The sequence below is a fragment of the Polistes dominula genome, unplaced genomic scaffold, assembly GCF_049000335.1.
Source record: "Polistes dominula isolate Pdom_NZ unplaced genomic scaffold, Pdom_raw_medaka contig_83, whole genome shotgun sequence".
In the NCBI taxonomy this organism is placed as follows: Eukaryota; Metazoa; Arthropoda; class Insecta; order Hymenoptera; family Vespidae; genus Polistes; species Polistes dominula.
Genome location: NW_028301032.1, coordinates 1,370,044 through 1,382,911, shown reverse-complemented (window position 1 = coordinate 1,382,911; position 12,868 = coordinate 1,370,044). Strand labels below are relative to the sequence as shown.

The following is a 12,868-nucleotide window of genomic DNA, read 5'->3' as shown; positions in this document are numbered from 1 at the left end:
AAATTTACATATGGTGTAAATTAACCTTGCTTTTTTTATTTTCTTACTGTATTATTATTTTATTGTATTTTATTGTATTGTTATATTATTATTATTTTACGTATTTTATTTTAATTGTGGTATTATTTTCCATGTAGTTAATTTAGTATATAAAATAATTTTTACACCGTTTATTTTGTATTTTTTATCGCTAAATTAAAGGATTTAATTATTTAGAGGTTAACTAGGTCTTTAGGTACTAGAAATTTTCGATAGATGGTGCTATATCACAATTGAAGTATTTCACGTTTTTTTTCAGATTGACATATGGTGTAAATTAACCTTGCTTTATATATTTTTTTACTGTATGATTATTTTATGTATTTTATGTATTTTATTTTAATTGTAATAATATTTCATACATTGTTAACTTAATATATACAATAATTTTTACCGCGTTTATTTTGTATTTTTTTATCGCTAATTTAAATAATTTATTATTCATAGTTTAATTAGGTATTTAAATGCTCAAAAATTTCAATAGATGGTGCTGTATTACATTTCAATTAATTGAATATATTCAGATCATACGTTTTTTTCATGTTTATGTGTTACATAACCTAGCTTTTTTTTTATTTTTTCGTATATTAATTTGACTGTATTGAATTAAAAAAAGCCACATACCATTTCCAAAGTTAATTTGAAACACATTGAATGATAATTAAATATATATACCTACATATATAAATATACATATGTGACTTATGAATATTAATTGTTAATTTCATTGATGATAAATTTCGATTAAGGTTTGATCAAACATTTATAAGAGTTTGTTCACACGTTGAAAAGAATTCACACCTTAGTAATCTCGTATTATAGTAAAAGAATGATTTTAAAGTGATTCACGTTAAGGGCTTTTTGTGTCCGATTAAAAATCGTGACTCGACTCTCTATCTTACAGGTGATACGAATGAGAAACGTGTCGTGGTCAATAATTTTTCCTTTCTTAAAAGGATATATACCTATATGTATACGTTGCTTGACACCCACACTATTATACAAAAACATGTCAATAATTATAGCGTATTGAATAAAATGAAACGTTCAAAACTCATTCACTTATTCGTTTTAAAATACTTATGGTTATATTGTAATGTGCATTTTTTCTATTATCATCGAAATTAATGATATATATTGATAAACAACTTTTTTTTTAATTATTAATTATATTTGTTTAATAATATTGAGAATTTTTGTATTAATGTATTAACCAATCAATTATGATGAAGTTGATATTATATTATTTAATACTTAACCATTTTTTATTATTATATTATCTATATATATATATATTATTTACATAATATTATATAATTTTATTTGGATAATATATCAATGTTATTTAATATATTAATATTTATTTAATATATAAAATTATAATAATATTATATTACTTAATTAATAAGTAACTTTTTCTTTATTAATATATTATAATTATATTATATATATATATATATATAATTTTGTTATAATTTATTATATATATAATACATATTAATTATACAATATTATATATAATTTTATTTGTTTAACATATCAATTTTATTTAATATATTTTTTTTTATTTAATATATACAATTGTAATAATATTATATTAATTAATTAATACTTAACCTTTTTTTATTAATATATATATATATATATATATATATATATATATATATATATATATATATATAATTTTGGTATAATTTATTATATATATATATATATATATAATATAATTTAATTATATAATATTATATAATTTTATTCGTATAATATATCAATTTTATTTAATATATAAAATTATAATAAAATAATATATAAAATAAAATATAATAATAAAAATATAATAATAAAAAAAAATAAAAATAATTATAATAATAATTATTATATATATATAAAATAAAATATATTATATTAAATTAATGATTTTTCGTTTCTGGTTTAGTTTAGTGAAAAACAATAATAAACTTTACGATTTTATTATAATAATCCCATTGTTTGTATATTATTCAAATTTTTGTCATAATTTTAACCCACACAATACTATCATCAATTCATAGTGATTCATAATATACGTAAATTAAATTTTTTTTAATAATATTTTCATTAGACATCTAGAGTATACTTTAGGATTGGATTTTACTTACCTAGAAAGATTGATTTGTAAAAGAATTTTGTAGAATAAATCTTTAGTAGTATTTATTTCAATACGACGAATCAGAATAATTATAATAATAAACGTTTATCGTATTTTATGTATATGTGTTATCTATTAGTCTGTGTATTTATATATACATATATATAATTCAGCATTTAAAGTGCAACGAGACACATGTACAGGATTCTGATTGTATTTGCTTTTCATTTTTTTTATTCGATGTACAGATATATATTAAAGAAAATTATTTATTAATAAATATTATAGTTATTTAAAAAAAGAAAAATACAGATACAAAGATGAAAATTGAAAGAAAAAAAAATCGAACATCTAAAAAAATGTTCATTTACTTCCACGATTATTTATATTTTTTATATTATTTTTAATTATTATTCATCCAAGTTAAATGGATAAATGGATTGTCTCACACTAGAATAATTTATACTACGATTAAAAATAAAAATTATTATAATTATTCATTTGAATAATTGAATATCACTTTTTACATGGAAAAAATATTTTTTTTTTTTTTTGGTTTTGCATTTCTTTTTTTTTTATTCCTTGAACGCGTTTTATATGGTTTTTATTTTATAATATTTAAGTGTATATTATTATAATTTAAACACATATATATATATATATATATATAGATATTTTTAAATATATATTTTTCTAAATAATCCTCAGCCTTAAAAAGTGATATGTTTAAAGTTTTGAATAATATGCCTACCGTAAAAACGTTGAAAAACGTTTCGTAGATTTCTGACACGTTGCAAAAGGCACGTCTGACGATTCATACATTTTTTTTTCTCTTTTTTTTTTTTTTTCTTTTCTCCCCTTATCGTCAATGGCGAAGCAAAAATATATCAGATATATATATATATACGAAAAAAAAAATAATTATTATTATAATAATGATAAGTGTGTATGATGATCAAGGATGATGAGGAGTTTGATAAAGAAACAAATGAAATGAAATTTGTTTCAAATATAAAATTGGAAAGTGTACGATGGTTAATAATAAAAACAAAAACAAAAAATAAAAAAATAAAAAAATAAAAAAAATAAGAAAAGTAAACAAAGCCAATAATTAAAAACAAAAACAAAAAAATAATGTAAATCAATGGATTCAAAATGTTTCGTTGAAAAATTATATTTTGTTTTTAATCTTTTTTTTTTTTTATCAATTTTTTTTTTTGTTATCATTTCTGTGGCACGATTTGTAAAACACAACATAATTTATAAATTAACATACACAATTCGTCGTCATTGTTCAATAATTTATACACAAAAAAGAAAAAAAACTTCGCGTAGCGCTTCTTTTCTTTCTTTCCTTTTTTTTTTTCTTCTTCTTCTTCTTCTTCTTCTTTTCATTCTTCTTTCTTTTACATATATATATAATTATATTTATATATATTATTATATAAAAAAAGATAATGATAGGGAGACACAAATTAGTCTCATTTTCATTGAAAAATGGGAAGCTCTTAGCACGTCGAGAAAGAATTACGGTCGAGTGTTTGATACTAAAGGGATAGGGAAAGGGCAAGAATAAAAATAAAAATAAAAATAAACAGACGAAAAAATACAATAATGAAAAATAATAATTATAATAATTTATGAGATCGAAATTATTCTGAAAAAAAAAAAATAATTAGAAGAAATAGAAAAAGAAATTGTTTCGTTGATAAAATTCAAAACAAAATCCAAAGTAAAACCAAAAACACCTTGGAAAAATTATTTTCATAATTTTCAACGATCTCATCCTTTTCTTTTTCATTTCTTCATTCTGAAAAAAAAAAAAAAAATAGAAAAAATTGTTTCGTTGACAGAACTCCAAAAAAAAAAAAAAATTATAATAAAACACCATGGAAAAATTATTTTCAATGATTTCATTCAATTCAATAAAAATTAAATATAAATTTGTATTAAAAATACAAAGCACATAATTTAATAAATTATTTTTCTGCATACTAAATAAAGAGATAAACAAAAGAAAAATTATTAATAATAATTGAAGGGGGTGGGTAGGGGATGAGGGTTGGGAAAAGAGGAATGGAAACTCGACACGTGACTTGCATAACAAAATAAATAATAGAAGCATTAAACAGGATTAATTACTTAACAATGTAACTATGCATAATATAGTTATATGTAATAATAATAATAATAATAATAATAATAATAATAATAATAATAATAATAATAATAATAAAAGAATGATAATTAATAATAATTGATAAGAAATATTTTGTTGTTGTTCCTCCTAATAATAATAATAATAATTAATAATTAATAATAATAATTATTAATAATAATAATAATAATAATAATAATAATAATAATAATAATAATAATAATAATAATAAGAATGGCTATGTGGGATTGTTTGATAATTACAATAACAAATTGTTTTTATTCCTGTCACACGGCAAACAATTGTTTTTTTTTTTGATTGCCCAAAAACACATCTAACGCATTTTTTTCATTTCTTTTTAATTTTCCTCGACATTTTTCTTTTTTTGAATATTTTTATTCTTTCCTTGTTCATTTTATTTGTTTCAAAATTAAATCCGTTTATTTATAATAATAATACGGATTTATTATTTTTTACGCAAAGAGATTCTCATTTTATGGGTTTTTGGAACGCTTAACGTTGAGTCTAAGATGTCGCTGATTTACTTTTTTTTATATTTGTTGTAAATATAACCTTGAAATTTTGAAATTTTTGTCAAAGATATAAACATTAATAATAAAATGATCGTATTACGAATAATTGATGGAATGAATTGGAAAAAAACACCCCCAAACTATTCTACGAATTAAAATAATTGAAAAAAAGAAAATACAAATGTTGGAATAGTAATGGCGACTGCAATAAAACTCTGTACCACCAGATGGCACTAGTCTCGTTCCTTTTTTTTCTAACTAACCTAAAATTAATTCCATATTTCTACCCTCTTTTGTACAACCTGATATTAATTCTGTGTATCAATTTCATATTTTTAATAAACATTTGTATTAGTGTGCATAAATAAGAAGCTAATCATTTGATTAAATTCAAATAAATATTATTAACACTATGGCGTCCGGTGGCTCAGCATTGGTGCCATGAGAAAACTATCGAGTAATACATTCGATTATTTTGCTTTAATTTAATAATTCGACATTTATTTAGTTTTATTTTTTATTTTTAAACAAAGTATAGAAAACTTTGTGCTAAGAATTTCGTTTGGGGAAAGTAAAGTTTGTTTAGAAAAATGGAAATAATAAACTAAATTCGAACTTCTTTTTTTAAAATTATTTTTACGTGTAGAATGCAATTCTAAAGTTTGAAAATATGTTCTCTCCAATTCACCCTATATATATTATATTATATAAAAGTAAAATATATATATTTGTTAAGAAAAATTGGAATAATAAACTAAATTCGAACTTTTATTTTTTTTTAATTATTTTTACGTGTAGAATGCAATTCTAAAGTTTGAAAATATGTTCTTTCCAATTCACCCTATATATATAATATATATTATATTATATAAAAGTAAATTTTGTTAAGAAAAATTGGAATAATAAACTAAATTCGAACTTTTGTTTTTTAAATTATTTTTACGTGTAGAATGCAATTCTAAAGTTTGAAAATATGTTCTTTCCAATTCACCCTATATTATAATATTATATAATATATATTTAATAATTATATTAATTATAATTATATAAATATATCGTATATATATAGTTAATACTTGAAAAAATACAAAATATTATATTATCTATAATTTTTAATAAAAATTTGAATAAAATTATGCTAGTTGTATTTTAAATAGACAAAAATTTCAAGATAAATATAAAAAAAAGATACACAAATAGATGAAATAATTAATTAATATTAAAAATTGTCATAAATTGTTATTAAACAAATATCAATCAGCGAAATCTTAGTCTCGTCGAATTTGTTGTTATTGTTCTTGTCAATCGTACATAATTTTTTTTTTTTATTAATTATTCATTAAAACCGATCACTAAACATCATCATCACACACGCAAATATTATTACACGAGTCAATTCGCGTTTTACAAAAGTGAAATCGGTTTTTTTTTTTAAACAAATGGCAAGCAGACATGAATAATTTGTTTTCTCTTCTTTTTCATTTAACAGCTTAAATTAAACTCAACTTTCGATTTGTTTATTCGTCAATACGTCTTAAATGTTAGATAATATAATTAGAAAAAATCTCGATATACAAAAATACAGTTATACATATACATAATAAATTACACATGAGCGTTTTATTTATAATAAACGCATACGCCTATGCGTACACGTTCAAAGTCGGATTGGTGATTGAGAAAGGGTTGGAAAAAGGGAATAAGGGTGAAGGAAAGTGTTTCAAAGGTTTATAGAAATATTTCTTTTTCTTTTTCTCTATGTTAAAATTGTTTGTTAATATTATTTTTTTTTTTTATTTTTATTAACATAGGTTGCATATTAAAGTACACCTTTGACAATTTGGTTCGTAAAGTGCGTGGGTGTTTTAGCAAATGAAATTATGGTGGTAGCAAAGTTTATGGGAGGGTATCATAAACTTTGATCAATCAAGATCAATTGTTATTAATTTAATAATTTTATTAATATAAAATTATATATATTATAAACATACTGTATTTAATTTTAATTTTATTTAATTTATTTAACATAATAAATTTAATAATTTGTATATTAAATTAATTAAATATAATAATTAATTAATGTAATAATTTATATATTGAATTTATTATGTAAAATAAATCATTTAATTTAATTATTATTAATTAATTATTAATTTATGAAAAATAATTCCACCAGCACGCTTTTTACGAAACAAATATTTGAACATTTAATTATTTAATAATTCAATTGTTTCATTTAAATAGAGAGTGAGAAAAAGAAATACAAATTAATGTCAAAACGAGAGAGAAAGATGAAACACGAGATTAATTTCATATAGTTTAAATAGAAATCAAAAATAATAGTCAATTGAAAAAAAAAAAAACCCACAAAAATTATACGATTTGTTATAAATATATATATGCTATATACCATGGAATTTGATTTTACTAACACAAACAAAATTAAAAAAAAATCAACTTTAATTCAATCATCGTCAAATGATTACGAATTATTCTACTTTTAAACAATTTCATCATTTTATTTTATTTTTTAGTATTTTTGTTTTTTTTTTTTCCTTTTTGTAGCCAATTTCTTTCTTTTTTTTTTCTTTTGGCTTAATTAACAAATTCATTTCTAACAAATTATTCGCGATATTTCAAGAGATATTTCCCCCATGGTTTTTTTTTGTTTTTTTTTTCTTGTTTTTTTTTTTTTTTTTTTTTTTAAATTAGAGAAGGGTCAACTTTTTAGATCTAAAATCTTAAATATTATTCAATCATTTGTTTATCATCCATTTGTTTTTTATTTGTTTTTTTGTTTTTTATTTTAAACAACACGTTCAACTTCACACTCACAATGGTCGCATTTAACATTTTGCATTTTCGCAAAGTTTTTTTTTGTTTTTTCATACTTAATTTAATTCTCGTACTTTGAGAAACCTTTTTAAGTTCTCACCCTCTCTCTCTCTCTCTCTCTCTCTTTTTTTTTATTCTTAAGTATAATATAAAAATTACTATATTGTTTTTTTTTCTCGGCAATAATATACGATGATAACGTTAACAAACATTATAATAATTAACGCATGATAATATTATTAATAATAATAATTATTATTATTATTATAATGATAATGACCGATGATCATGATGATGATGATAATATTAATAGTCATAATAATATTATTAATAATAATAATAATAATAATAATAATAATTACATACTAATTAACGTTATCTCTACATGTTTATTATTATTATTAATTTTTGTTGTTTATTTTAATATAAACCTTTTCGCACACAACTCGTATTTTTCTCTCGTTCGGCAGGTACAAATTCGTTAACTCTATTCGATCATTATTATTATTATTTTTGTAACCCTTCTCATCATTTTGACACATTCATAGTGTCAATAATTTATTTATTGTTCAACTGTTTTTTGTCAAATGGAAATTCTCTTGAAAATTCGGGAAAAATGAGATTCTTTCTTTGGGTTGAAACAAAAAATCTCAATTATTTTTCAATATAACAAACGATTAAATGGTAATATAATTTATATAAAAAAATAAAAAATACACATACTTTTATATATATATATATATAGGACAAGGCTTAAACAATTTTTGTTGTTGTTTATTTTCTCGTACAACGAAGAAACTTTAAATTTAAACAAAATGAAATGAAATTTACTTCACGAATTAATAAGAAAATAATTGTTGTTTAAATTAGTTCAATATTTAAATCGTATTTGGCACAATCACTGACACACCCCATGAAAATGGGAAACCCTCAAACCTTTATGTTTATCTCTGAATTATTTTATTTAATTCACCTATAAATTAAAAAACCCAAAAATTTTCTTTAAATTTACCTGAATTATTTTTTCATTTACCTGTGAATTAAATAAAAAACCAAACAGAATTATAATATTTTCACAAATTATCTCACGTTTATCTACTTATAGATATTTATGTCAAAATTATTATTATTATATATATATAATTTCCACCCCCAAATTTATCCAATTAAATCGAGGAAAACTTTGTTTGGCACGTATGTGTGTATGTGTGTGTGTGTGTGATACAATTATAGTACATTTAAAATTTTTTTAACAATTTAATAAGGATGATCGATCATAGAAAAAAAGAAAGAGAGCGAGAGAGTCTTATTTTTTGCATTACAGATGAAAATAAACAAAAATATTGATTTGCCTCCAATACTCGAATAAAAATCGTGTACGAAGAGAAAAAAAGAGGGGTGTGTTAGATGAAGGATTTTAAGATTTTAAGGGTTAAATACAGTCCGAGATAAGAATTCTCCATATTTGTGTTTGTTTTTTTATCAACGTCGAGATTCGCGTGTACGACGACGCAAAGTTCCACGCTCGAGTTCGCGATTGGACAAAATGGAATTAGCTATGACGACTGAGTTAGAAGAACGTCCACGTGTTTTTCTTGAATTTGAAGAAGCTGCTCGAGGTGAGGATGAAAGAAGGAACCATGGTCGTCCAATGGCTCGTCGTCATTCGGTTTTAATAGGTGGGCCAGTTGATGAAGGTGATGATGGTTGGATTGATTGTCCGTAAGACGTTGGACTAGTTGTACCATCAGATGGTAAAGTACCAGGTTCAGTTTTGGTAGTCCCACTACTTGTTGTTCCTGAAGATCTTCCTTGGTTTTCAAGAAATTTATTGTGGGTCCTTTGATGCCTGGTGATCATGTCCCTGCGACATGCAGCATAGGTACAGTCAGGACATTTGTAAGGTTTCTCTCCGGTGTGGGTTCGTTGATGAGTACTTAAATGATCCGACCTGCTGAACACCTGGTTGCACACTTTGCACGTGTAAGGTTTTACCCCTGTGTGCAACCTCATGTGTCTCGTCAACATATCCGACCTGGCGAAGCTCCTCTGACAAACATCGCAAAGATATGCTTTTGCTGAAGCATCGTGTGGTCCCTGTTTGCGATGCCTCGATGCCATGTGTTTGGCTAATCTGTCGTGCAAGCTAAACATCTGCCCGCATTCCGGACATACGTATGCCAAATCGGCACCAGGCGGCATCTCCTCGACTACTGGTGAAACTTCAAGGTTATATCTCACAGCAACGCTCTCCTTCGTAGTAGGTGATGCAACGTCTCCTCTGACAACTGGTACACTCACGGAACCCCTCGTCACGATGCCAGCTGGTAACAGTCGAAGTGCCGGAGGTCTATTACCCCCCGTTGCTGATGCTGCTGCTGATGCTGCTGCTGCCGCTGCCGCTGCTGCTGCTGCTGCTGCTGCCGATGCCATTAAATTTTTCATCGAAAGATCCAACGGTAACTCCTGCGGACTCGTCGTCGTCGTCGTCGTACTTGTCGTCGTTTCGCTTTCTAACGAGCCGCTATTACGAGTTGGATGATTTTGATTTACCATCAATGACATGGACGACGATGACGTAGTCGAGGCCGGTGGTGGTATCCTCTGTTCCCAGCTTGACAACAAATCGGTATCCGAATGACTACGTCCACGAAACATATCTGGCAGGTATTTGGTGTGCATGTATTGTTCGAAACTGTACGGTGTGATTGGTGGTAGGGACAATGGTGTCAGCGGGGTCAACGGAGTCAACGGTGTTAACGGGGAAGTTGGTGAATGCAACATCATCCCACCACCACCACCACTTGAATTAGGGGACTGACTGCACTGTATGCATGTACAAGCACCGTTGTTCGGTTTGCCCGTTGATGAACGATTCGACGTGGACGATTTTTGATTCGGGTTGTGCCGAGTTTTATTGTTGTAAGGTAGGTTACGATTATTATTATGATGACGGTTACTTCTGTGATGATGATGATTATGATGATTATGATGATTATGATGATTGTGATGATGACGATGATGATTTCGTTGATCTTCCTCTCCACCACCTTCACCAACCATTGTCGTTGTTGTCATAGCCGTCGTCGTAGATGTCGTCGTAGTCGTAGTTGTGTTGGTGCTGTTGGACATTTGATTTTCTTCTTCCTCACCCGTCGGTGTTACGGGTGAATCCTCGTCCTTAAGCCTCAATGGTTGAATGTTCAAAGCTGACGGACTGTCAATAGCCGACCTCGAAGACGACCTTGGCGAACTAAAAACGTCCTCGTCTTCCTCAGATGCCGGACCGTTACCCTCAAACCTTAAAACCTCACCCTCCGAGGGTGAACTACGATGAGCTTGCAATATGTCAAGTACTTGGGCCAATCTTTTTCTCTTTCTTGGATTCCTATGATTTCTATTAGCCGTTGCCGCCAGGGTATTATTGTTGGTACAGGAGGGCGGGGGCGGCTTTGCCGGACCCGGGGGCGCGGCTGCTGCGTCCTCCACGGCGCTCTCGGCCATAGTCATCGAGGATGCGCGGCACCCGCCGCCTGGGCCCCTTATGCCGCCTATTACACCCTCTGCTACAACCGTCGTACTACCTCCCACCTCGTCCTGTAACACAAATTAATTAATTATTTACATTTATGTTTTTATTATTATATATTTGATGTACATATATTCGTGTAGGTTTAATAATTAGTATAATTAGGGTGTTCTTTCTCAAGATTTTTGTTTTTGATACTATTTTGCGACCTAACAAATAAAAATAGACTAATTTTTGGAAATTTTACTTACCCTAAATAAAATATACCCAATATAATAAATATAATACAAATATTTGTGTAATTAACCTATAAGGTTATCCTATAACCCTAAATTAACCTATTTAGGGTGTTCCTAATTTCTTAACATTTATTTTAATATAATTTTGCGATCTAACAAATAGAAAATACATTCCCATAACTTTTTGAAACTTTACTTACTCCCCATAAAATAAACCCAATATATAATACAAATATTTGTCTAATTAACCTATAAGGTTAACCTATAACCTTAAATTAACCTATTTAGGGTGTTCCTACTTTCTTAACATTTTTTTAAATATAATTTTGCAACTCAACAAATGACAAATACACTTTCCAAACTTTTTTTTAGATTTTGTATCGCCAGAATCGAGCCATGACAATTATACTTGTCAATTTTACTTCTCTATGACGAGTATACTCGTCAATCATAGTAAACTGGTTAAATATTTGCTAATTTTTTTTTCTTTTTCTTATATTTTTCTTGTGTGAATTTAAGCAAAGAAAGCCGACTCTCTTTTAATCCCCACCCCCACTCTTTTCATTTTTATTATATATATATATATATATATACGTTTTTTGTTGTTTTTGTCGTCATCGAGACGATGCACCGATAGTCGTCGTCGTCGTCAACAGAGAAAAAGAGAAGCCGACCGGCGCACGGTTAAAAAAGAATCTTCTTCCTTCTCTTGAGAGAAGAGAAAGGGCTCCGATGATCGGTCGTAAAACGTAAAAGGGACTCGTAAACGGAGTGAAAAGATGTCAGAACGTAAAAGCCGAGAACAGGTCCCCAAGGAAAAGAAAAGAAAAGAAAAGAAAAGAAAAAGAAAAAGAAAAAGAAAAAGAAAAGCAACAGAAAAAAAAAAAGAAAAGAAAAAAGGTGTGGGCGTACTTGGTTGATCTTCTCCCTTTTATTTCCTTTCCCTTTCCCTTATACCGTCGTCATCGTTGTCGTCATCAACTACATCGTCATCGTTATTTACCACCCTTTTTTACTGGGGGATATTTTTAATCACCTTTTTTTACGATACCTTCATATATTTTGTATCTTTTTTTTTTTCATTTTTTCTTCTTCTTCTTCTTCTTCTTTAACTAACTTTAAAATGAAAGTATTGGAAGATTGGGTATTTTGCAATAAATAATAATAAAAAAGAATTTAAATATTAGTTTGAAGAATTGTAAATATAAAAAATATATTGGAGAGTTTTTATCTGTGTTTGTGTGTGTGTGTGTTTGTGTACTATATTTTTTTAAATCAATTATTATTGGTAAAGTCAAATATTAATAAATACTGTTATAAATAATATTATGTAATAAATCAATTATATTATAATGGTATTATAAATAAATACCATTTTATTATGAATATATGGTAAATATATATATT

General features: G+C 26.1%; 1 protein-coding gene across 2 annotated transcripts in view; it reads right to left on the bottom strand.

Moving 5' to 3' along the window:
• Positions 1-3,567: 3,567 nt before the first annotated feature.
• The window catches only part of klu (zinc finger protein klumpfuss), an 81,376-nt gene continuing 72,075 nt past the window's right edge, over positions 3,568-12,868 (bottom strand). For both annotated transcript variants that reach the window (XM_089174331.1, XM_015326514.2), the window contains exon 2: positions 3,568-11,290. In XM_089174331.1, coding sequence (XP_089030457.1) covers positions 9,356-11,203 — 1,848 coding nt within the window. In that variant the 5' untranslated portion in view covers positions 11,204-11,290 and the 3' untranslated portion in view covers positions 3,568-9,355. The remainder of the gene's footprint in view (positions 11,291-12,868) is intronic.